The sequence below is a fragment of the Lethenteron reissneri genome, chromosome 29 (genome assembly GCF_015708825.2).
Source record: "Lethenteron reissneri isolate LAM-NWPU_2019-01 chromosome 29, ASM1570882v1, whole genome shotgun sequence".
NCBI lineage: Eukaryota > Metazoa > Chordata > Hyperoartia > Petromyzontiformes > Petromyzontidae > Lethenteron > Lethenteron reissneri.
The window spans coordinates 14,081,830-14,109,522 of record NC_083807.1 but is presented as its reverse complement, the minus strand read 5'-3'; the positions used below and the strand labels follow the sequence as shown (position 1 = coordinate 14,109,522).

Sequence of the window (27,693 nt, the reverse complement as noted above, 5' to 3'; positions counted from 1 at the left end):
ATCCCGCGACCTTTGGCATAGGAAGCGAGGGCACTACCAACTGCGCTACTCCGCCACGGCCTGTGGACGGGTTACGCTCTGAGCTCTTACACTCTGACGTTCAGCCAAAGCCATGAATGCGTTCTATTTGAATATATGTAAAATCATTTTTTTTTGCCTAAAAAGTGTAAAATTTTGGGAATTTTTTTCACGAACAATAATTGTCTGGCACAACGAGTCTGTGTGGAAAATGTCAGCTCGATTGGATCACGGGAAGTAGGTTAAAAAACGACCGAAAGATTTGCACGATCCTAAGCAAGCAAGCAAGCACGCAAGCACGCGAACTTAATATAAAGGATTTAAAAATGTAAGGATTCTGATTATGAATAGACATTTTACTCCTTAAAATATCGAGTACGTTACAAATTTAATGTATCACGTGACGTTAAAATAACTAAGCACGAATGCGAAGATTTTAATTTTACATGATAGCTGTTGTAAATTATTAATTAATGCAATATTAATATATCGCAAATTGACACAACTGTGAGTGGATTTTAATGAATCCACCTCAGTAATCCGCCCAAGGCCTCCTCTCCTCTACTGCTAACGTGAGCGCACGGCGAGACTGACGCTTCAACCCCCTCTTGCGTCCAGCAAACTGCTCCCGGACTCACCCTCGCAAATCTTCTGCTTCAGCACCTCCTTGAGCTTGAAGATGGAGTCGTAGTCTTGCACCGAGAACACGTAGGTGGAGGGCGGGTGACTGGCGATGTTCCTCAGCTCTTGCTCCTCGGCTGCCGAACCCACGCCGACGGCAAAGAGAGTGATCTTGCTCGCCCGGGCCTCCTGCGCGGGCACCGTGACGTTGTCCTGCGACTTGCCGTCCGTCACGACGATCGCCGTCTTGGCCACGTCAGACCCGCGCCGCGCCGACGAGGCGAACACCTCGTCCATGGCGAACTTGATGGCCTTGCCCGTGTGAGTGTTGCCGCCCAGGTAGCCTATGGAGCGGATCTCCGAGACGACACGATCGGCGGAGGCGCGGTCGCTGAAGGACACCTCCAGCTTTGGCGAGTCGCTGTACTGCACGACGGAGACCTGCGTGTACCTGGGCCCCACCTCGAAGCTGTTGGTGATGTTGACGAGCCAGTCCTTGACCGTGTGGAAGCTGGACACCCCCACGCTCCACGAGCCGTCCAGTATGAAGACGAGGTCGTGAGGAACCGTGCTGCAGCCTGGGGGAGAAACAAGGAAAACTCGATTTTGCAAAATCAAATGCGGTCAAAGTTGCGCGTCTTCCACCAATGCGCCAGATGCCCATGAACGGTGCAGGCATTGGCCATCGCATGGATTGAAATGTGATTTCAAAAGCAATAACCATCTAAGTATACGCTTCAATTACTCCTCATGTACGAACGTCCCTTTACTGATTTTCCAAGTTTGCACCTTGTAATTATGCCATAAGTATAGTCATATGCCATCAATTCCATGAAATTATATATACAGTTTATATATATATATATAACTGGTGATACCAACTTTTATGCTTAGTTCATGTTGAATTAGTTGGTGTACCGTTGGCCTACATATTCATACACGAATAGATTTGGGTTGAAATGATAAAATGACAGATAAACTCGGTAGCCGACCTTGCGAGGCACAGCTTTACACACAAAACGCCAGCACACCGCCAACATAGCAGACTCGAGATGGACCTAACAACCTTTGGCCATGAGAATTGCAAACTAACTGAAGCAAATTGGAAAATTGGCCACAAGTCAAAGGTGTCAAAAAAAATGAAATGCACGCAAGCATACTTGCCACAACATTTCCGTGCAAACAAATGGTAACCTGATGCTTTAAAAAAAAACATTTGCTAATCAAAGGTTTGGTGTGGGGGTGTGTGGGGGTGCAAGTTACATTCAGTTTGGTGAGCAGTGGCACAGTGGTTAGGGCACTGCTATATGAACCCAGAAATTTAAATTCGTTTCCCAACCACAGCAAACATCACCAGTGGCGAGTGACAACTGAACTGATTCTGGGCCTCGTCTAGGTCAACTCAGTCTGAAATGATTGTAAAATACCTGCACTGGTTCGGGACATGCCACTCCCTTGAGTGTCGTATCATCCTTAATAGGCCCTCACGAAGAGCGCTTGCCCCGACAGTCTAAAATAACATAAACAGTCTACAGAGGCTACAGAGGCTACATGAGGAATCTGTGTCTTTTGTGGGTACATCAGCGTGACGAGTAAAGAGAAGGTCAATGAAGAGAGGATGGACTGACCTGCCTAATTCCTAAGTTCCGTGTGCATTCATGGTAATGGCCAGCCTTTGTGGTCGTGCTGTATAGTTGTGGGGGCTCACGGCTAACACCCAGTGATGATTATCTAACCCGTTCATTGGCCTCCCCTCGGTCGACTCAGCCTAAAATTAGTACCTAGTGCGATGTGTAAACATCAACACTGGGGAGACAAAGACGGACGGGCGTGGTGCTGGCCACCCACCACCTCGTGTGCCGTGCCGGCCTTCAATAGGTGCTCGCTAACAGCACTTGCAACCAACAACCTGTTCAGGCTACACGGGGGGTCTTTGTCTTTGCTGTATAGTTCTAAGGTGCGTTTTTGGGTTGTATCGTATGTTGCGCGGCATGATGTCTGACGTTTCGCTCCATCTGCTTGGAGATGCCGGACAAAACGCGGTATAACTCGAACAGAGAGAGACAACCCGGGGCAAGTAATTTACCATTTGGTATTTGTTGTCATTCTTTTTTTTATCTTTGTCTCCATATAACACTCCGCCCCCTATAACCCCTTTGTTACTAAAACTGCTTGAAAGCTAATGTAGCAAAAAAATATACATGAAAAAATTACAATAAGTTTTAACCTTTCTGGCAATAAAACAGGTGTTAAAATGTTCAAACAGCAAATCGAAACCTTTTGCAAGGAATCAAGTTCGCATTAACCACACGCTACTTGTGGTGAACGTGCAAACAAACATGCTCTGATAATAATATTTGCATTGTCTTTGAAGCTGATTGGCCTACACCAGAGACAGCCTTGTCGATGGCCTCGTCTCACTCGTGTCAGACCAGAGAACGCCAAAAGGCGGACAGTACAAAGACAATGTCACTATCAGGGTATTTGTAGCTCGAGGTGAGCAGCTACAAAATGGGACCTTTTTTGCCAGTAGCAAAGTATGATACTCTTAAGATGTTGGAACATCTTAGCACCTGTTTTATTGCCAGAAAGGGTAAAACCTATTCTTATTTTTTTCATACTTTGATACTGGCAAAAAAGGTCCTATTTTGTAAAAAAAAATCAAGTGGACATCATTACATGCATACAAATTGGCAGGTTATTAGACTTGCTGCTGATTAAACATGTCATCTGTATTGCAGGGCACTTTTTACTCTGTTATAATTGTTTCCATATGCGGCTTAAAAATTAAGGAAATAACTTCAAAGACGCCAATCTTTAAAACGCTGTGAATGAATGAACTAGAGTATGCAAGATCAACGTGAACACTTTCATTTTTTCATTGCATCGGTAACTAGTATTATCATTATTGAGTACGAAACTAAGAAAAATCCATAAAATTAAAATGAAGATGTCAACATTTGGTATTTTAACTGTGAGGACTAGAAAGACCTTGCAGCTTTTCAAGCTTCAGAGACCAGCCGGCCGGAGTTGTTATTACTGACAAATTGTCATCGTGGTGTCAGCAGGATTGAAAGAGCAATGGTCGCTCTCTCGTGCTTGGCAATGATCTCTCTAAGATGGTCTGTCGTGTGAACATTTTGTCAACACGCTTGCAGCGTTACAAATACTTTCTCACAATCATTTTAAGGTTCACGGTGCTATCTTTGTAAAAAGAAAAAAAAAACTTGTCGAAATACATCTCATGCCACCTGAGAAACATGCAGAAAGGGCTGACTCGGCTGTTGAGTGAGCCAGTTTTTCAATCGGAAGCTTGTGAGAGTTCAATTCCACGTTGGGGTTGCCTCAGCCGATCATCCCTCCAGAGGTTGGTAAAATAGTTACCACTTTGTGGGTAGTCAACAGTGATTTTCCTATAGATAGACTCGCCGCACCCCACCATAAGAGCGCAAAGTGTCCTCTTTCAACGGCTGACTCACGGAAGAAAGAGCACGGCGTCCCGCAATGCGTCTTTGAGCAAAAAAATAATTGACTTCTTTTTATGTTAATGCGTGGCACAAAAAGTGAAGATACACGTCAAATGTTCAACTCACTCTTTAAAAAAAAGTGCTAAAAAACGAGTAGGGACAGCCCGAGCCAGTGAATAGCTGGTTATCACGTGGAAATTGGCCCATTTGGCCTGCAGAGGTAAGTGACCCATCATTAGCCACCCATCACGTGTCATTTGACCCAAAACAGGCACAATGACATATATTATTATAGTGCAGTTCTGGCCATTTGTTATTGCAGTTTACAAAGGGCAAACAAACGACTTTTATTGCCACTCATTTGTGGACGAGTCAGTGTATCATTTTTAGGCACTTTTGCAATGTCATTTTTCACAGGGGCAATTGGGTATCCTGTACCCCTGGTTTTCCATTGCAGAGAGTCGTGGATACGGTTTTTTTTACACAGAGTACCGTGTGTTTAATAGCAGTTTAGGAAGGCCATGACAATTATATAGCGACTGAATCTCATTTCACACTGATGACGAGAACATTTGAAAGAAAAATATATAGAAAATTAATTAAGCCGTTTTAGCCATCTATCGCCTGGCACTCATAATCGAGTGCTAATGTTGATTTCAATGACTCAAAATAATAACAATTATTTTTTAATGGCAATTAATGATGCAATTTCAGATATTGAGGATGCGATGCTAACCCAGAGAGTGCAATCTTCAGACATGTCAGCTCCCCCTCTATATAGACGCGTTTCCTCTTGTGATTGTTGAAATGGGTTCAACAAAAAAAATCACATGTGGAAACAAATACTTTAGATATTGAATCGGAAATGAAAGAAATCACGATTATCATAAGTATAATCAATGGGCTTGATTAAAGTTAAAATAAATAGTTCACAATTACTCTGTGGTACTGTAACGCATTGAAGATAACGAGCAGTTATACTGATAAAACCTAATTATGAATCTTAAAAAAAAATGCAGGATCATGAGAAGGGCTTCATCCAGCAAGGGATGAACATGGCTGAAATGATTATAAATATAATGAGCACATTTATTTTGCCAGCTCCAGATTTCAGAGGCAATGTCACAAGTCCCGAGGCCTGTGGTGATGCTCGAGTGTGCAGGCGCCGGTGGATTTCGATCCCAGTCCCAAAGGCCACGCGAAACAACGACGATTGTCAAGCATTTATTGAACGCTTTGTGAGATGGGGTGGGATCAAAGATCATCCGGCAGAGCGTTCCAGGCCGATGGAGAGGCGGCTCCAGACGCACTGCCAGCCATGAGGGTTCTGGTCGGCGGGAGTTACGAGCAGGGATTTGGTGGCTGATCGCAGACGTGCGATTAGGTACGTTTATATGTACGTATGTTTGTTGAACTTCTTTCACACCATATGTAGCCAACCGTGCTCATCGGAGGTGTGGGGAAATCGCAGATTTCTACAACTACGGAAAAAAAACAAGCACGCATGAACGAGAACCGACTTGCATGGATTTTTGCTTTTATTTAGTTTCGCTCGACGAAACAGCACCAAGAGGAATAAAAAATGCACTCTATTCTTTTGAGCCTCAGATTAGCAACAACTCATTAGCTTGAACTTGACTCTAAACAAAGTTTCAAAGTATATTTTAACAACTGTGTTTTTCATTGTTTAAAGGACACATTAGCACTTTAGCTAGCTCACATTGTTTTGGCAAAAGATGTTTCATTGGGAAATAAACTATCCCAATTATAAAAGATGTGAATATTGTGACATGCGCTAAGAACTTATTTGTAGTCGTGGATAAAATTACTGACACTTATGTAAAAGGAAAAAAAAACCTTGTGGCAGAGGGATTCTATTATTAAGTAGTATTCCCAGTTGGCCTTTATGTTGACAAATTAACTAGTGGTCGCTTTTTTTCATGCGCATGAAAAGCTAAATAATGATTAATCCATGCAAGGTCGCTTCATACAAATTTATGTTCAAAACTGCACGGACCCTTACTGAAGCAGTGCATAGATTATTGGCAACTTTGTCTCAAAGTCAAAGTTGACAGTTCTTTTTCCCATTCAGCGAATTGTACGTGAATATTTTATGGCTTACGCAGTGGTTTAGTCTCATCAGTAACCAATACCAGCCAGAGCTCATTTAAAATACCACAATTAAGTGTCCTATTGACAAAATTATAATAAAAACATTGCGCTTATATGCACAAGTGCCGATAGCTAATGAACATCAGCTGGCCTACATCAAACACACAACAGGTGGTTAAGGCTATATAATTGAGAGAGTACGTGTCGCTGTTCAATTAAGTTTCTGAATAAGCTCCCAGCATGTGGATAAAATCGACTGCCATCGTTCCAAACAACATGCAGTAAAACAGAAAAAACGCACATTAGAGAGCTTTACAGCACAAGCATAGACACCTATTTAAATGTGGGACTTCATTTCTCAATTAATATTCTCTGGGACGCTGAACGGATGGTTTGGGCGTAGGGATTATTGGCATAAGGCACTACCACTAGGGTACAATGTACAAGTATCCATAATAATCCTACATTATTGTAATCGATTTTACTATAATCCTATAACCAGGTTTATAAGTATCATGAGAACACAATCATGCAAAAAGGAACAGCGTCGTAGTAAGCGTGTAGCTGCTCCCACAGTGGCCCTGCTTCTTTGCAAATGAAGCTCCGTTTACCTGCACGCTGCTCCTCCGAGGTGGACTCATTCGACAGAGCAGCACCAAACGTCAGGAAGAGCAGGAGGCACGTGCGAGCCCACTCCATGTCGCCCGAACTTCAAACGGCTGCGCACATCCCATTCATTCGAATGCACACGAAGCGAAGGATGTGAGTGGACCCGGGGGAGACGAGCAGTCATCAACGTTATCATCAGCCCTCATTCATCCGCTGCTGGATGAGTGCCACTTGCGTGCCGGAGTGAGGTGGTTCGTTGCATCACAAGGGATGGCTGTGGCTTGGGGAGATTAAGTTATTTACAAAGTTCTAAATAAATAGTAATGGCAAGTAGAGACGTTAAACAGAAGTCATTGTCTTTTTGCACGTACCCAATCTCAAGCAATGCATACATGACCTTAACTCTACTTAAAAAATGTATTAGCATGAGGGAAATGCAGGTAGTCCAGGAGAATGTTGAAAATACAGGCTCCACGCTTTAACATTTGTCAAGGCACTACATTTAGTCACTGACGTTTGCAGTGGTCAGGAGCTGAGTGTAATGACCAAACGGAAGGCAGAGAGGCAAATAGCTGAAACTCAGCTCTGACCTCCCTTTGAGAAGTGTTTGGTTAATGCGATAGGTAAACACATTCAAATTGCCCCCCTTATATAAACCAACGGCTTAATGTTGGAAAATATGATGGTAACAGCAACATTCATTTCTTAATCTAGATAGACAATTTAAAGACGACTGTTCGATGTGTAAACTTGAGGCTGTTATTGTATGCTATACATTGTGTTTTTTTTCAAATGCATCATGTTATGAAACAAAGAATCTATTTATAAATCACACGGGACACTGTGCCCATGTGTCATAGGGTGGCTACAGAAGATATTTTTTAGAAGACTTCTCGTAAAAAACACATTCAAGAGGCCCTTTCATCCTTGACACAGTCGTGCTCATCGGTGACTGGACTGAGAACATCATCAACTCGCCGTGTTTGTGTAATCCCGTGTTTGTGTAATCCCGGGTTTGTGTAATCCCGGGTTTGTGTAATCCCGTGTTTGTGTAATCCCGTGTTTTTGTAATCCCGGGTTTGTGTAATCCCGGGTTTGTGTAATCCCGGGTTTGTGTAATCCCGGGTTTGTGTAATCCCGGGTTTGTGTAATCCCGGGTTTGTGTAATCCCGGGTTTGTGTAATCCCGGGTCTGTGTAATCCCGGGTCTGTGTAATCCCGGGTTTGTGTAATCCCGGGTTTGTGTAATCCCGGGTTCGTGTAATCCCGGGTCTGTGTAATCCCGGGTCTGTGTAATCCCGTGTTTGTGTAATCCCGGGTTTGTGTAATCCCGGGTTTGTGTAATCCCGTGTTTTTTGTAATCCCGGGTTTGTGTAACCCCGGGTTTGTGTAATCCCGGGTTTGTGTAATCCCGGGTTTGTGTAATCCCGGGTTTGTGTAATCCCGGGTTTGTGTAATCCCGGATTTTTGTAATCCCGTGTTTTTGTAATCCCGGGTTTAAGCGCAGGTGGCCGAAACCAAGATTGGAACCCATTATCAGAGCTCGTAGACACCCACCCAGATGAACACGTGAATTAGAGGTCAAACACAAGTTATTAAAAAAATCGTGTTTAACTCATCAAGGAAAGTGGGTTTTAGCAGTAATCATCGTTTGTAAGAGACGATAGCAGATGGGTGAGGCTGGTGACAGAATGAGAGGCAGACGAGGAAACACACCCAAGAAGATGCCCGCCGCAGAGATATTGCACTGAGATCAGGAACATGCAAATGAACAAGAAGCATTGTGGCATCACAAGAGCATGGTGAATGGCAACGTTGTGGGGAGGGCTTCATCCCAATGTGGACAGAACCGTAGCTGGTTTTGATGACGATGACAAAACAGCTAAATATGCACATCAATTCAATGCATCACAGCCAGGAGAACACAAAGGTGACACAGTTTGTACAATCTGAAACAAATTCGTTTAACATGTAGGCTTTCGCGACCAATATCATTCATAAGAGGTTTTTTTGGGTTAGCTCGCATAAATATATACATGTGTCGTTAAGCCCACCGCCACCCAACACAGCCCACTAGTAAGGGTTGTCACGTAAACAACTGTGGCTTGGCTCTCCAACACACCGGTGTGCTGTACTAGCGACGAATTGGCCACGTTCTGTTTACGTGACAACCCTTACTAGTTGGCTGTGTCGGGTGGCGGTGGGCTTAACGACACATTATATATTTACGCGAACTAGCCCAATAAAACCTCTATTATGGATGAAACAAGTTGACTTCCGAGGATAATTTCAGCTCTTTACAAATTACGGTTTGCTTGAGTTAGTCTAGACACGACAAAAACATTCTTACATTGAGAGGGTTTTTTTTGTAAAATCAGCCCCCCGTGACACGTGTCAACGTTACATTGTGAATGTCAAACAACTCTTCCTTCTGACTTGTCAGCCTCTAAGTATACATGGATAAGCGTAGCATTTTACTTTGGTGAATCTCTCCACCCCCACCTCACCCCTCATCTCACTGTACCTCTGGACTGACATGTAAATAACATGCGCTTTTGCCTCTTTTGTTAAGCCAGCAAAGACCAATACAAATAATTCGTACAAAACGGGAGTCTACTTGTCGTGGTTTACACCTATGCACACATAAAACGCCAGTGTAGTTTAGGTTAATTCTAACCAAACAATGACCAAAAGGAGCGTGTATCGTCTACACAAGCAAGGGGCAATCATTGCACAGCAAGCCAAGGCACACATCTGGAAATGAACAACCACGCAATGGTCCAATCACACAGTCACATTTTCAACCAAAAGCCACTGAAACTATTTCCATAAAAAAGGGCAGAGGCAAAGGTGCAGCCCTGCAACTGCTGCCAAGAGCGGCCTCCACTAGAGGGTGCGTCAGAGAGACCCACTACATCAGATACTTTGGCCTGCCATACTCACGATATAAGATACTTTATTCAATAAGACACCTACCGTATTTAATAATATTATGGTATTATTGTAATACTATTCTAATTTATTGTATTAAAGGATATAGTCGTATGTAATCATGTTTATTAACTAATATTACTTTAATAATATAATGATAAAATATTTAACAATATAAGATATCTACCAAATTAAAGATGAAAGATACTTCATCTTTAATTTAATATATAAGATACTTTAGTTTCCCTAGTCTGCACTGGCCTGGCAGTGGGAGTAGCCACAAATTTACTCTACAACACAGAACGAGCAACATTCATTGCGTGTTCAGCTCATTGTAGCATCGCTTTCGAGAGGCTCTCTGGGCAAACTTTTCTCTTGCAGAGTCAACGTGATTAGTGCACGCGTATTTCAGGACTAATTAGCGAATAGGGCACACACTGTGACGCCGGATTGTGGACATCACATTTGAATTGGACGTAAAACTCGATGTTCCTTTCCATATCGCCACTGGGGTTATAAAGCCCACACAAAGAACTTTGTCATCTCAAATGCGCGCGTAGGAGGCAAGACGAGCGAAACTTATTTATGCCTGCGCTCAAAGAAAAAGAAGCGGTATTAAAATTGCTGATTAACAAGCAAAGTCATCCCTGAAAAAAATATAAACAAGGGATTTATTTTTATTTTTATAAACCTCTTATAAATATGTTTACGTGAATTATACACTGTGGAGACACATTTTCAAGGAGACTGCAAACTTTAGGTGCAATCAACTATGCAATTAGTGTCCCTTGTTTGGCACAAGTTGCAAAAGTGGAATTGGCAACTAGATCCATTCCCTGGCTCAGCAGCAGTGTGACCTCTAAACGAAACAAGTGGCAGGCGATATGTATATCAGATGATCTGAGGCTGATTTTAAAATCAATTTCCATCACAATTTGAGTGATGGATGCATTACCCATTGCAGTTTTTTTTTAAGATGATGGATTCACTGGAACATTTGTAATATACCGTTCAAATCTGCGCACGGGCAATAAGCATACCGTTACATTTGTTTAGCATTTTTCCACTTCCTCACAGAAACTGTTATTTAAAGTTAAAACATTTATTTCTAAACATCCATACGGCATGCACAATTATCCAACAATTGGGCATAGGTGGTGTTCACATAAGAGCAAGTAAGACCACTTATTTGGAAAGGTTCAGGGCAACTCGCCAATTGTGTTGAGAACAAAAAAGAGATTTGACCTGCTTACAATGTTTTACTGCTTCAGATATCATCATTTCACAGACACACGAAGACTCGTGCGCAGCTTCCATTGTGCCTGCGTGTGTCTTTGTGTGTGTTAAGAGAAGGCCACCCAAGATAGAGTGAAATCAGCAACGGCTTCTGTTAAGCTTTTAGGCTTGGTATGTGAGATTCTTATCGATGTGAACATGTTAAAACGAGTTGTGACGACCGGCGCTTCATTCATTTGTTCGAGAAATAAATCCAATGGGGGAAAACAATTCAGGAATGTGACAGCGGCTGACCTTTACACGTGAACTGTCGTGTTCACAGTGAATACACTTCAAGTGCATGTGTGTGGAAACACACACAGTGTACGGGGGAATTAATTGAACTTTTGAGTATATTAGGTACCCACTCGTGTAATGGTGAGCACACTGGACTTGAAATCCAGAGGTCACGGAGTCACTCTTGTGGCGCTGCAGCTGAAACAATGAAACTGATTCCCAAATCCCTCCACTGATATCCACCAAGCAGTATGAATGTTACACTGACAGTTAGCTACATGACGGGTTGCGTATGGTGGGTAAAAGTGTGGGCACTCCTAACTCGACTGAAACATTTGCCCAATGTGGAAGAGTAGGCCAAAACATTCTCGACAGAGACTCTCTCTAGCTTCCTCTAGTGCATGCCCTTCTGCCAGTAGTTGTGTGAGCAATCACATACAGACTGCAGAGCTACAACTATTTTATGGACATTGATATGTCACGAAAAACAATGCAAATATAAATCAAATACATTTCACTTAACCCACCAAGTACAAATTAGTCATAATCCAGCTTAATTCAGGCATAACTCACAGCTTCCATTTGGAAACAAGTAGAACAGTGTATAGGCAATGCATCGTGAATGTAGGCTGTATATCACAAGATAGAGTGTATTCTACAGTATTGTTGAGAACATTCGAAATGCAAATAAGAGAATGCACTTTAAAACAAAATGCTCAAACAAGCTCCAACACCAGCATTAAACAAACCCCAAGATGCTGTAATAATCACACAACTACGATAACGAGCTGCAGCAGGATCGGTGGTCGCATTACGCGGCTGTCAAACACCGGTCAATCAACAAAAACAACTTGAAATGCAGACTGCAAACCGCTGTACCCAATAATTTATAGGAACAAAACAATAGCATGTGCTGACCGGAATAACACGCGTTTGAGTTTTCAACATTCGTGATCGAGAACGGGAAACAAGCCGTGCACGTTTCTCACCAAACCAAGTTTCCCTGCACGCGAATTACCCAAATTGCTCGCCGCATTTACCTTTTTCGTTCCGACGAATGCACTGCTCTCCCGAGAAGTCTTGTTCATTCGTTTTTTTCAAAGTTTGGAGTGAACTTGGCGCAGCGCATGCAACATCCAGAGCCGAAATGTCTCCCAACAACCCCCTCCTCCTCCTCCCACAGGCCCACCACTCATAGCCGAAGGTGTGTTCCTGCTTAAATATACACCGAGTAGTGACGCGGTTGCCTCTGGGTGTCATTTGATGAATACATTACCTTTAACAACAACACAAACCCCATGTGAGCGCTTAAAGCTCCACCGCGGCTCTCTTTTCTTGTTTTACACGTGCTAAAAGGAATAGCAGCGGGTCAATTGTTTGTGAAGTTGCTGGGGTCGCCGTCATGTGCATGACATTAATAGACGATGAAGAGGGGAGGGCGATGGGAGATGTGGGTGGAAGGGGACTCGCACGAACATCGACTTATCCGCAACAGATTGCCACGCGAAGTTCGTTCATGTTCGTTCTCTACCTGCACACGCTGCGTTGCTACATTCGTAAGACGGTAATTATCCATAATAGAGATTTTTGGGTGAGATCGCGTAAATATAAATGCGTCGTTAAACCTGCCGCCGCCCACGCAGCCAATTAGTAAGGGGTTTGTCACGTAAAGAAAACATGCCAATAATATGTTACGAGTTCAGCTCACCGGTGTGTGTTGGAGCGTAAGCCCACAACATTTACAATTCGAGTGCGACGTTCCGCCGGCAATTAAAACAAGCATCATCAGGCAGACAGCCAGAGTTGTGGAGAAATCCTCCTGCTGCGATAATTATGTATGCCTCGCTTAGTCAATCCACTGCGAGATGAGCGTCTCCTGATGCCATTGTCGGTCTTTCGGGCTTGTGTGACCATACGTCTCGTGCCGGATTATCGGAGGAGCAGAAGTAGCTACACATCCAACGGGAACCGCACTTTCAAGGGCCCCGCGCTAAATGCTCACAAGCTATCAATTCCGATTGAGTGATTCTGCACTTGCTCTATTACTATAGTACTATACCGCCTTCAACTTCTATGAACGACTGGGTTTTTCAGGTTATCGATTTGTCGTATTATCTGGATGTATAGCAAATAAACACAATTACTTTACTATGTAACTAAAAAAGAATTGTGTTTTAATATTTATGTTTTCTTAATTAATTTAGGATCTCTTTATAACATATGCTACAGGCCCCGCACTAGCTTAATCCGGCACTGCATACGTCACCACACCAATCGGTGCCGTTTGATGAAAACGAGGGAGTTCAATAACGATTTAGATATTACTTGCTCATGTTAGCCATGGCGAGGAATCAAACTCAGATCAGTACTGTGATTGTGTGGTGCGTTACCACTGCGGGCCACTTCATTACATTGCATGTGTAAGGTAATGTAAAGTAAAACACTAGCTTGTGTCAGTCACAGCTATATGCAAAAACAAAACACTTGAAATGAAAAAATGCATTATGGATATAGGGCACTGTAGTCTGTTGTGGGGATATCGTAAAATAATGCCGAATCGTACAGAAACTTTGGTTGAGGCTATAACAACAAATGAGCTGCCAACCGTCTTATGTACTTTTATATTTTAAAACACTTATCTGAGGAATTTAATTCAGTGTATGAATTTACTCAATTCTCAAGTTCAGTCTTAATAGAATATAAAACAGTTTAATTTAGCGTATGTATGAATTATAACCATGGGAGTAACTCATTGGGTCATACGGTATGATACACATTTAATTCATCATTTTAAATATGAAAATGTAATATAATTTTAATATTGCAGACCACCCTACACATTGCCTCATTTTAGTACTGGACTGTGCGTCCACCGAAGCCTCGCTACCCAATGTCAAATGACATGATAATAATGACGGGTTGCTTTGGATTTTCAGTGGAAGTGTTTTTTTAATGCAAGTGACTTTAATAAAAGGGGAGGACATTTTTAATCAGAGCGAGCCTACCCTTTTATATACTATATGCGGTATAGACTGCAGCACTTTGTATATGTAAATCCATACATTACAACGATATTTCACTTTGATATTCAAATTTGGCATTTATTCAACATTCAACCCGATTAATAATGCCACAAATCATTTTGGTGACCACGACTCCACAGGTTAATAATTCATGTAAAAAGCTATCTGAAGACTCCTTCCATTGCAATAATCTAACGCACAGCACAAAGTCACGTAGAAGGAAAATAAAATAATAAAAAGAAAACATAAAATACAATTCTCACTTGTATTTTATTATGTTTTATTTGTATTATTTTATTATTTCCCTTCTACGTGACTTACCAAAAGAACCAAGATGAATCCCTGCAGTCACGAAAGCTTTAAATCGAAAATTTGCACAGCACAATTATAATATTTCATTAAGCGCAATTCCAGTTGATTGTTTTTTTAAATTTTAAGCTCAAAAAGTTGGAAACCTCTAAGCGTTGTACTTTAAAGATGTCCCTATGTACAATGCAGTAATTCAAAGCAGGGTTGGCGTTTGATGAGAAAATTAGCGGTAAATTGTATTTTGTAAAAGGCTTGCAAGTTGTCAAAATGCCAGCTCATGAGACCCCTGGTGGCAGTGTTGTAGCAAAGTACACCTGTCGGCGTTACAAACATTCCTACAATCATTTCATATTTTTCCTCTGAGAACGCTCACCAGTTTGGAATTAATGGCCATCAGCTTAATGAGAAATTAACTCATCTCAAATATTGGCATACCATTCCTAGTCTGGGTGAATTGTGTAATTCTATGTAGACTAAATCAATTTTAAATATGACCTGTTGAATTCTATTTATAAAAGCTTCAGGAATGCATCATTTTGCAGAAACAAATTGAGACAATTATTAAACCATTAAGTCCGTGACTAAAATCACCTTGAATGCAACAAATCTTAAGCAAGCAGTTTGAACCCGGATAGTCGCCAGAGGGGCGACACTCAACTGCGCAATAAAAAAAAAATTAACCCGTAAAAACAAAGTTTTTCACTCTAAATCCTTTATATGCGTGGCAGCTAGTCCTCTCGTCCTCTGGCTTGAGATGGCTGCCACCTATGGGTCAGATGATTGTCTGCCACCATTAAGCAATTGGTAATGAAATATTTTTTTTTCCCTAAACAGTGTAAAATTTTGGAAAAAAATTCACGAAAAATAATTGTCACGCACATCGAGTCTGTGTGCAAAATGTCAGCTCGATTGGATCACGGAAAATGGGTTAAAAAACGACCGAAAGCTTTGCACGGTCGTAAGCAAGCAAGTGAACTTAATATAAAGGATTTAAAAACCTAACATTCGTGCACGGCTTGCTAACGCATCACTACAAATGTCTTTGACCAAGCAATGCAGTAAGAGCGTGTTATAGGCTGTGGCGCTACGTGTTGGGCAGCAGAGTAGTGCCACAAAAGCCACCGATGTGATTGGATGCTATTTGCTCTGCTGCCTGCGTTCACCGACTAGCGTAGTGAAGTATGGCCCATGTAGCGTGGCGAGATCTTCATCCAGCAACGGGCTCACAAAAGGCTTTGCGTGTGTACATCATGTGTAAGAACATCTTGGCGAGCAGTAGACTTTTCCAATTATCTTATTTTCATCCATATGAGAAGAGGCTGGGTAAGCACCGGCAGATTGGGTGAACATGCGAGTTGGGAGGCATTGCCCAGGGAAGAAAATTTATTCTCGACATCAATTTGTCAACCTAATCAGCCGGGGAAAGTAATGTTATTACATCGGGCAGCCATTATATCATGGCTAGATCTGAACATTTATTGCAACCCGTTTGATTTACCTGTGTTCATCACAGATGGGTGGTGGGGATGCCCTCATTGAAAGCACTTTGGGGCGAGCCCAGGGTGAAAGCGAAGTGCAGGCTCCGCTGTGATGTATGAACACACCACAACTAGGGTTACCACCTCTAGGAGGTGCAAAATCATAGCACACGCCGAGCAAAAAAAATCTCAATGTAGGGAGAACTAGACGCAAATGCAGTCTTGCATGGTGTATCATCTGGCAGCTGACAAAAAGGGGCATTTAAAAGGTCCCAGGAGCACTTAGAATTGCCAGGACCGCTATCTCAACGATGACAATCCTGGAAAAACCAAGCCAGGTGGCAACCATACCCAAAATCGCTGTCCTTACATGCACCAAGGCAAAGGAGCTCACAATCTTCGCCGAGCGTACGTTTATTACAAAACAAATAATTAAGTTTAATCACCGAATCTGAAAAGTTAATTAGCTTTTTTTCGCCCTCAATTGCTGGCAACACAAACATTAGGCAGGTTAGTTTCAAAGCAATGTTTTGCTGGTTTATGGTAATATGCACGAGGGAAAAAATAAATGATAACATCTTCAGCAATTAGGTTATAATAACGGCTGTACAGATGAAAATAATTTCTGAAATGAGGAAAACAAATGAAATCTCTTGGATCACAGCAAATGAAATAAATGTATGGATGTGTAAGCAGTGTACCATGTGGTTTAGGTGCAGCATGGGAAAGTTCTGGAAGTACTTAATGGCTGTAAGGTCGTATACAGCAATGTACTGTATATACGTGACCATGCATCAGATTGTGTAAACTAAGAACATTCATCTCATGAATTGCCCGCTTATCTTGTTATATGGTCAGTTTTTTATAATCAATCCTACAATTGTTTATTGTCAATTAAATTACCATTTGAATAAATCCAAGTTCCATTTTCAAAGCTGAACCGTATCTGATTAGACTTAAAATGCATCCATTTCAATGGAAGCAACATTAGATTATTTCAAAAAAAAACACAATAACTTTAACTGGATAAGCAAACTGAATAGCTACATATTTCGAATACTACATATGTACTACATAAAAGGGTGTCCATAAAACAAATCACTCATTCTTAATACTGAAATGCATGGTTCAAATGAGCAAGATATTATTTAGACATGTACATTTTTCTTCACCGAAAAGCAAGGGTGATCGTCATGGTCGAGGCATTTGCTGAATAAATGTTGGTCAACACATTGGACTTTCAAATCTTGAGCTCAGATTTTGCCAAATCTGAAAATGACCCACAAATTAGGAGGTAATCATCCCCACTCCTCAGACCAATGCGCGATTTTAAGCCAGGGGTCCCCCCCTCCAAATGTATGAGATATAGCGATGTAAAGCGCAGAGATGCCCTGGCGTGTAAGACGTTCATATGAAAAACAGAACCATCATCAATGCCGTGATGGATAAGGGGGGGGGAGGGGGGTTTAGAAACGTGCATTTCCTGCAGTGAAATCTTGAACATACCAAGTGACTTTGTGGAACATTTGAAGCAGTCCTAGGCCTCCTCTAGGTCGACTCGGCCTCAAGAGAGTACCTGGTGCAGTGTGTAAACACTGCAACTGGGGAGACGAAGGGGGCCAGGCAGGGTGCTGGTCACCCACCCCTCTCGACTGCAAGCGCCAGCATTCATTTAGTGCTCGCTCACAGCACTTGTCACCGAATCCGTGACGGCGACACGGGGGCATCTTCTTTGCCGTCATCTCTCTCCGTCGTCCGGCCACGTGCAAGATCCCCTGCGGGCTTCCATCGCCCTCGTCGACACGCCGCCAGTCAGCGGCGTGGCCGAGCGTGCACACTGGAAACGCGCAGAGTGATCGGCCGTGTGCGCGTGTAGCCAGTCGAGACGCTAACATCAGAGAGTTGTACTCGGAGTGAGAAGATAATGTTGGCCTGTGTTGTGCCCGTAATAAAGATGTACCTTCTACACGACGTTTCGCGGAAATCGCTCATTGCATTTGTAGTTTTACCTAGCTTAACCTACTGTATGGTCTAATTTTTTACATTAAATAATTAAACTATACAAAGTGTTTATCAAGTTAACTTGGAAAAAAAATGTATGGTGTGAAATACGTGGGCACGAGGAAAACTCCCATCTCATTGTTGCCGAACCAGCAGAAGAAAAACACGTGTTTTTTTATAGCGTTACACATCTGTGGTCAAGTTTAAATCAGTTACCTTAAAGTGAAAAAGTGCTTTACAACCATATTTTAAGGTAAATTTATTTTCACATTGCCAAACAAGGAGATTGTAAACGTCAATACAAACAGAACCATTAAAACAATCCAACATTTGAAAACGCAAGTTCTGAAAAATTGATTTGGACTTGACAGGTAAAATGTCCGAGTTTTGCTAAGTTAAAGTACTTTATATATACTTAGTTGGACCTCATGTAAGCATGGTAGGGCTACATGAAGTACAATTTAGCGTTAAATGCCATGCAATTAAATGGTAGAATCCTTAAAGCAATCAATAGAAGGGTGAAGGAGGACTCAGAATTACAGGCAAGTGGCACACCTCACAAAACAGGTCTAGGTGGAAGGTCAATGTGCATGTCGCTTTACGAAAATGTTACATATTATTTGCAATTGTATTCTCTATCCACGTTATATAGTTTGACACTTTAGTGTAGACACCGGGGTAATTGGGATACGCACAACCATAGCCCCAGGAAATTATTCCATTCAATGCGCCATTGCAGATCAAAGGCCCGCCAGAATCTCCCTGAAAAAAAAAATGTGAAACGTGAACATACAAATATACAATTCAGTTGAAACGTACAGGATGCTCCGACACGTGTCCAACGCAAGACAACGTCGCACATCAAACTTGCTGAGGACTGCAGTATAGGCAGATGTGAAAATGTTTCATGTGAACATCTAGGAGAAAACAGATTACCAGATAAAACAAGGCACAAACTGCCCTTGAAACATTAGATCTAGAAATTTAATGTACACGCACATTAATAATCCATTGCTCCGCATGAGAAGATCAGACACTTGAACGTCTATTCAAATCGACAGGCTCCACCGTAGACAGATACTGCACTGGGTGAGGTTAGTTCATTGGTTCAGGACAGATTTGCAAGTCAGATGTGACACTTTATAGAATCATACAAAGGGTAGTGGTGGTGGGAGGGCGCTCGGGTTCAGTGGTTTAGCCCGCTGCGGCGCCTTGACCAGGATGACCTGGTCACGGCTAACATCAGTGGCAAAGTGACATCTGAAGCGGGTTCGGAGCCTCTATTGCCACAAACTCTCAGTATCCAATATGGTGAAGGATTGTCAAACAAACTAGGATGGGCATGACAAGGATGCTTTCATTCAAAAAAGTACAGAAGATTGATAAACGGCTGTAAAATCAGGTTATTTTTCCGAGTATTACTTCAATGCGATAGAAACGATTTTCTTTATCGAGGAAAGCCTCCGAGAGCCTCAAAACTTTCAGGAGTGTTCCGAATTGGGTTATTTGATCAATTCCATTCTTCATTGTTTCGCACGTGGGAGAAACCTGGAGCACTCCACAATGCTTTTTGGGTTTAGTTTGCCGTCCGCACCTCCGATAAGCACGGTTGGCGATGTAAGGTGCAAAAGAAGTGCATACATAAAGAAAACCTGCATAAGAGAGCTCTGCACAGATGGGCACATGAAACCATTTATTTTATGGTCATCTCCCAGGTACCTGGAAACCCACCTAAACTTTTCCTACAAAGCAATGGCTTGGACTTGAGACTAAATATATATATACACACACTTTATTTTACGTACTCTTTGGTTCTTTCGGTAAAGTCACGTAGGTATAAAATAAATAACGACGTTTCGGGCCCAAAACAAGCGTCCGTCATCAGGTGAGAAAGCATGGTCTGCTGCTAAGGCAGACAGTTTTAAAAGGTTTGAAATGGGTGTAGCCCAAGGGGTCATAAAAAAGTGGCCGGGGCTGGGTGATGTTAATGTGAGAAATTAGCATGCAACTGTAAGATAGCAGGAGAGCGGCCTCCTGGACGAGGTCACGGAAGTGGCTATATAGCATCAAATCAATATTTCTTTTATGTATTTGTTTGTTTTCCTACACTTTATACTCCTATTGTTTTTGTATAGTGTTGTTGTAACTTTGACCCGTCCCTACTGGACATCTGTGAAAAGGAGCTTCATGGCTCAGATTTCTCCAGGATAAATATTCTGACCAGTCACAGCCAACAAAGTTCAAAGGGCACATTTGTACCAATATGCATGCACGTACAACATGTGTAACATTTCGCGTTGAATTAATGTAACATTTATAACCTCTGGAGAGTCCACTCTTGATGACATGCTTCGCAAGCTATGCGAGACCAATTAGCTGTATTAAAACCGAAGGGGACATGGAACAGAAGATGCAACAAATGAGAACGCAAAGAGCTTACCTGGCAGGCATCTCTCCCTCCTGCCGCATAGATGGCACAGAACATGTTGTCCGTGAGGGTGCCGCTGTAGGCATCGTTGCAGTAGCTGCGCGACGTCGTGTCCAGGTAGACCGCTCTCAGCGCATCGGGCATCACGCCGTTGCCCACCGTGCCCCAGCCCGACGCGAGGCACGAGGTCTCGTCCTCCAAGCGAGCGCCTGCTCGGGGCAGCTGCATAGGCTGTACGGCGGCATTCAGCACGGCCGCTCTCGGCAGCTGCGGACACGAGCGGTGGAAAACGGGGAAAATAAATCGATCGTGGGGGGGGGCAACAAAAGCATCGGCGGTTGGCAGTGTCGCTGTGATATTGTTCAATGTACGGTGATCGTTTGCACAATGGACAATTATCGCAACATGAGCACCCTTGCAACAGTGCATTTTTTTATTGCATTTTCAATTTAATCTTCTTTGCGATGCTTCCAGTAAAAAGATGATTAAAAAGTTCAACTACAGTTCACTCAACAAAAGCCTCCTGCGAGTCTTCTGATCATTACAAATTTGCAGTCTACTCGCAAGTTTGGTTCCCCCGATGGCACACCACGGGAAGGGCAGCAAGAGTCAAGGATTTAATTCACATAATAAAAATGGGTAATTGATAAATAAAATGGTACGACACTAAGAATGGGAAAAAGAACAGAAAAACAGGAACAAGATGTCAGAAGAGATGATTGGTAAGAAGAGGCAACACAAAAAGGCCTCGATGCTGCACGCAGCAGCTTGTGTTCCACAGGGGGTGGGGAAAAGGCATTCAGAGTGGGGGTGGTCATGCAAGTCACGTGATTTACAGGCGGCTTAAGCTGGTTAAGATACAGATAATGTTTATAATGCACAAGTCAGAGTTCCCAACATTTTGACATCAACCACAGAGCTAGTACTTTACTGCAGAAACCACTTTCTTAAATACAACATTGAATTTGGTCATAGCTATTGCTTTAGAAATTTTTTTTTTCCAAACATTAGGGTCAAGAATTTAAATGCAAAAAAAATTGATTAACAATAATGATCATAATATTTTATAAAAACGGTCGATACGAATACCGTGGCGCTCGCAGTGCGATTGCCACATCACAGGGACCTTTACAAGAGAGCAGTGTGACGCGTTGCGGGTTAATTTGCATCGCCAATTCAAATGCTTGAACACCGAGCATGCCGGAGGCAGATGCGTTCAGTTAGTGTCGTTCCAGAACTTACACTACACCATTTAAGATTCAGGTTTAGCCAAGTAACTTGACAATTGGACCGCTGCTCGTGCGACTCGCATTAGTCCGTCAGCAGTTTGGAGACTGTGAGCTTTTGTAAGCCAACAGTGAAATCATTCCCATCGCTATGTAAATGTTTTTTTTACCCAATTATAAAGATTTCTGTACCAGACAAATGAAAGAGAGGGGGCGATTAAATGGATAGATGAAAGGGGGGGGCGGGGGAACCGAGGGAAAATTAACGTCGGTTATTGAATCGGCAGATTTGCCTTCAAAAGCATGATGTCGTTGTCGACAGTGGTAGAATCGTAGCCAGCGTGCCGGATGGCCCTCTCCACCACGAACGTCTGTTCCTTGCCCTCCACATTGCCGAGGGAGTGTTCCCCCAAGACGACTATGATGTGCACGTTCCTGTGGGTGGCAGATACTTGCAAGCATGCACGTGTAACACAAATTAAAACGCGACATCATTCCATCGGACCTCTGGAGAAGATTCCAGGCATGTGTTGACAATGATGGCGAAATTGTGGAGACTGACTTTTTGAAGCTATTAACATAGATTTGTTATCACTCTTTGGTTCTTTCGGTAAAGTCACGAAGGTAGAAATAAAATAATATTTGTTTTATTTGTATTTTATTTTATTTCTACCTACGTGACTTTACCAAAATAACCAAAGAGTATGGATTCCTGCAGTCACGAAAGCTTCAAATCAAGATTTGTTATCATGTCAGTGTATTTTTAGTTATTTTTACATTGAAAACGATTTAAGTGTTTAAGAAATTGAAGCACCCTGTATATATGAACTTGAAGGCCTGGAATTGCGTACTCACGTCCCTGTGGGTGGATGGAACCTCTACTAGGGAGCTCCAGAGCCAACCTGGAGGCTCATGTGACCGACTTTCTCACGATGGCGAGGTGATCTCAGTGCACCTATTAATGCTGCTGCTCGACAGAGCAGTGCTGTTTCAGCTGCCCTGCCAGCAGATTAAACTGGCGACCTCCGGTTTGCGAGACCAGTGTGCTAACCATCACCCCATGGCAGCATTCTGACACGCAAGTAGCGGCTACTATAAAACAAATTTGACACATTGTAATCGAATGTCAATGCATCAAAAGAGGCAATCTTTTGTCTGATATGTCAGAAGCACCAATGTATATGCCTTGAAAACAATACTGTATCTACCAGTTTTCATACAAATGCCATGTGCATTTAAATTAAAACTAGTTGTCCGCAGCGAAATGCTGCGACGTAATTTGGCAATTAAGCATTAGCACAGCAGCAATGTTGCCACTCGAATCCCCGCGCGAATGGGAGGCATACGATGACGAAGCTCATGCAGACATCGTACCCGAGCTACAACTGCATTGTTCGTCAGAGCATCAAAGACGCTAGAATCGCTGAAGGGGAAACACATCATTGAACCGTGCAATAGTTTGACCCAAAAAAACCATACCACTGGCACAGTTTTGCGTTGTGGGCTCGTCGTTTTTCAGTAAAGGCGTTTTAAACATACGAGAGCTCGATGCAGCCCGTGTGTTCAATCAATTCTGGGATGCGAGTCACATCTGCAGTCAATTGCGTCCCTTTAGACTACAACAGCAATTAATTTTCCATCCATACAATTCATAGTTGGAGAATACAGCACATTCATTATGCATAAAAAACATGTCTTTATACCGTATGTACAATATACAAGAGATAGTCCCAATTACAGGAGTCACGGGTTCAAGTGTCCAGCCTTCGGTTATAATCGCCAGGTGTAAAGATGTCAACAGGAATGAACACAAGTTGGTAAAACGACTCTTCCAGTACTCTCTGCCTGTTCAGCAATGTCATTCCAACGGTGCATCATGTCAGCAAAGCACTTTGCGTAATATTAGAAAGAAGTCCATAGAAGATGATATCACAGATTTACTTCATGGCATTTCCCTTCTTATCCACATGCCAATAGGAGCTGTTTGTTGTATGGCAATCAAACCAAAGACGTTTAATTATCAGGGGTAGAGTTTGACAAATTAAAGTAAGAAAAATCTAAAATGTAACTGTGCAATCATCGGTGACTAGGCTCAGAATTAACTCGCCACTTGAGAACTCGGCTTAAACACCACAGCTTCTGTCTGGATTCTCAACCAAGGATGTCAGCAGGGATGCTGGCTCAGCCCATAGCCACCCCGGCCACGACTTTGCCACTCCAATTCGTGTTGTGGGAACGCGACTCGTCACAGAGACGGAGATCCCCCCAGAAAGCTTTCACGCACGAATGCTGAGAGAGAGAGAGCACCGATGAAGTCCCAGACGGCGGCGCACTCGGGGCAGTTGTGGCCAACAAGACTGTGGCCCCGGCGCCGTCGTCTCTGCAGCGCGGATTCTATTACACCCCCCCCCCCCCATACTGCACGAGGTGCTCATTTAAGATTTAAGGCCAAAACGACCTGGTGGGGTTAGGTTAGGGGGGGAGAATAGCACTGGTTGGTTGCCAACCGCTATAAAAACAAAGATAGCCTTAATAGACGTTTCGGACAAGTGCTGTTTGCAAGCACCTATGAAGGCCACCACAGTACACAAGGGTGTGGGGGGGGACAGCACCACTTGTAACCACCTTTGTAGGTGTATATGTGTGTGTATGTGTGTGTATGTGTGTGTATAGATGTGTTATGGGGAGCCGTAGCGTAGCAGTTGGCGTGCTGCACTATGAACCCGGCGACCCGAGTTCGATTCCCGCTCACGTCCAACACCAGTGATGATTATCTGAACCGGTCCTGGGCCTCCCCTAGGGCGACTCAACCTCCTCAAATGAGTACCCGGTGTGATGTGTAAACATCACCGCTAGGGAGACAAAGGCAGTCAGGCGTTGTTCTGGCCACCCACCCCCTCGTGTATCGTTTCGGTACTTGCCCCAACAGTCTGTTAAGGCTATACGGGGGATCTTTATCTTTGTATGTTGAACTTCTTCCGCACCGCACGTGCACGTGGACTTGGGAGGCACGTGCACTATATTTGTTAGAAAATTAGTACCATCCTGCAGTGGAAAGAAAGGGAGACAGATTTCAATTGCTTACGTAATCTCACAGTGGGCCGCCGTGAGGACCCACTTGGCATTGATGAGGGTGCCACCACAGTAGTGAACACCATTCTGCTGCAAGGAGGCTTGGTATGGCAGGGAATTGCGTACCACCTCGAAGCCTCCCACTATTCTGCTCCCTACCACCCCGGCCTCCTCCTCGCCTGTGACACGGCGAACGGGTGAAAAGCCACAAACCAATTACTTCAAAGTCACGATGCCCATCATTCATAATTGCATTTCATTTGCATACTAATGTTAAAAGAGGTATTGGTAATTATGGCAGTATACTTCACCAAATTACAAAGTAACATGCAAGGGATTTTCTCGGTAATTACTTTGTGTTTATTAGGCCTCTAGTAATGACACAATATTACTATATTTAAATAGCAGTGGGGAAAATGACAGAAAGGTAATAGAGTATTTTTAGTGCATAATTAATCCCACGCACAATATTTCAGAATAAGAGTCATAACATGAATGCAGAAAACAACATTTACAAGTCACAATCTCAGTGTCTTCAAATCGGGTTCATGTTAGAAGCTTTACTTCATACATGCATAAATATTTTTTACGATTCAATCGTCACACATGGACGTTCAAACCATCATCATTATTTTGCACGAGGTTCGTGTTCAAACACCAATCCAGTCGTCTACATATTTGCACATGCTTCAGACACGCACAGAGCTAGTAGTATTCACACTTCTGTTAAATATAACAATTACATTATCTGAAGATTAACATGTTTGATTGAACATTAGTGGATAAACCAGTCCTGCGACTCCGTGCGGTGTAGAAACGGCACGTGCCAAATTAGTACAGCACTGCAAATGCGTTCCAGAATTGGCTTGCAATTTTCTGTAGCGGTTTTAAATGTCCATTTACTACAACTTAAACAATTGAATAGTATAAATTACACTAAACTAAAAAAAAAAATTGCTAAATTTGGCTTTGTAAATAAGGAGGATAAAAAAAGGCTGGGCCACTCCACCCCTAAATGGAGTGCATGCTGTATGTGACAATATGCAGCTATTGTGGAGAACTGCACGCACCACAATGAAACCAAACACCAATTTGCACTTTTGCAGCATCAATCAGGGCAGAACTTTTTATCCTTTAAGTTAAACAACTTTTTATTGATGCAAAGCATTTTTTTGATCGAGCTCAATTGAAAATACAAATCAGTACAACTGAAATCACATTTACATACAGACGTAATTGTAAATTTGCATGAACAGTAGTTGCACTAAAGCCCATAAGAACATTATTACGGCTTGCAAAATTAGAAGTGAGAGTTTTGCTTTGTAAACCACAACGCACTTGTTGTGTCCAAAGTTAAGTGCCAAAAGACATTCAAATTAGAGTTTAAATCTGCACAAGATACCAGTCACTCATTTTTTCAATAGCGTATTCATCTACTATTTCATGTCCTTAAAACCTTCACCATCCTTGTAATTCCTCACCTCACCCCTACTTTCCCCCATCACCCTACTCACCCTACCCCTTGCCACCCCTTCCCTCTGCCCAACACTCAAATCGCATCCCGTTTCCCCCCCCCCCCCATCAGCCAATACTAATGTACCATTTTTAACTCTTGTAAAGCGCCTTGGCAAAAAGCGCTATAAAAAATTCTAGATGAGATAAGATGACCGGCAATTCCCATCTCAACACAATAGCAGTTTAAAATAAACAAATAATTACCTTCAGCGTGACCCACGGCAAAACTGCACAGGAAGACGACAACAGCGGCAACCAAAGCGTCCATTTTGTTTTTTTTGTCATCCATCCCATCTCGAGTGACCGGCTTTTGTAGAATTACCATACCTCGTTAAATCTAATTGTGAGTTCGTTGTTACCATGGTAGATAAATAGACTGAGTTCATAAATGTGTACTAATCGTGATAATTTAAATCAGGTGGAGATAACTCTGCAATTGTGATTGCAATCTCATGATTATCTTTGAAATGAAAGTCATTTGTGCAATTTGTGATTTGTATAATGAAAAATACAAATAATGACAGTATTCTGAAAAGAATAAATGTATTTTTTTTGAAATACACAAATAACCTATCTTTAGAAATTATCCACAGTCAAAGTGCTAATACCAACACCTGCTTTATGAATGTTATGAATGTTGACAGCTGATAAAGCTGTAATGAATAATTGGCAGGAAGCCGGTGAAAAAGGACATTCATGCAACGACTTTGACATTTGGAAAGGGGGAAACGCTTGTCTATAAAACAATAACAATGTGGTTATATTATTTACATAAACAGCATGTAATGATTTAAGCCTTGACATATAAAGTATCTTAAACAAGTTGAAATTAAGTGATTGAAACCGCGGTTTGCTTAATTAGAAATGTACCTATTTTTTATATATATGTATTAAGTTATTATTGTGGAATACAACATATTGTAGCTTTGCAGTAAGTGGACTAAATAGCAAATATATGCAACTGCATATGCATAGACAATGCCGAGTCATTACAGAACAATATGCAATGATGGATTTTCAGATAAACACTTAGGTCATAGTTTAGTACACACAGTTTAGCATATCTACTATGAAATGCATGTAAATGAAATAATGGATAAATATGCATATTTACTTCTGCTTTGATGTTATGTATTTTAAGTTCTAGTCGAGTATAATGATGATAATTGTAATTTGCAGAGAGTTAAAATATTTAGACATTATCCGATATGTGAAAACCATCTGCGTGCACGTTGCTTACCATCACGGCATGCATGCTGTCTGCTGTTAATACACTCAGTGTGTTTGAAGACCATGAATTTGGAGAGCTTTTTTTATGCCGTGTTATTCAAGCTTGTGTTTGATAATCTGTAATTGTTTAAAATACTTCTAG

The 27,693-nt window shown here is 42.3% G+C and overlaps 2 protein-coding genes across 2 annotated transcripts in view; both read right to left on the bottom strand.

Annotated features, from left to right (window-relative positions):
• Positions 1 to 12,455, bottom strand: part of LOC133349281 (collagen alpha-1(XXI) chain-like) — a 105,226-nt gene extending 92,771 nt beyond the window's left edge. Inside the window, exons 1-3 of the mRNA XM_061562651.1 lie at positions 12,310 to 12,455; positions 6,830 to 6,937; positions 657 to 1,217 (exon numbers count right to left, since the gene is read on the bottom strand). Of these exons, the coding sequence (XP_061418635.1) occupies positions 657 to 1,217; positions 6,830 to 6,917 (649 nt within the window). The 5' untranslated portion in view covers positions 6,918 to 6,937; positions 12,310 to 12,455. The remainder of the gene's footprint in view (positions 1 to 656; positions 1,218 to 6,829; positions 6,938 to 12,309) is intronic.
• Positions 12,456 to 18,477: 6,022 nt separating this feature from the next.
• Positions 18,478 to 26,610, bottom strand: LOC133349069 (trypsin-like). Its single transcript, XM_061562207.1, has 5 exons — positions 26,526 to 26,610; positions 24,820 to 24,985; positions 22,028 to 22,169; positions 20,521 to 20,775; positions 18,478 to 18,842 (listed from the first exon to the last, which is right to left on the bottom strand). Exons 1-5 carry the CDS (start codon positions 26,608 to 26,610, stop codon positions 18,690 to 18,692), a joined length of 801 nt encoding a protein of 266 aa, XP_061418191.1. The 3' UTR covers positions 18,478 to 18,689.
• Positions 26,611 to 27,693: the final 1,083 nt, after the last annotated feature.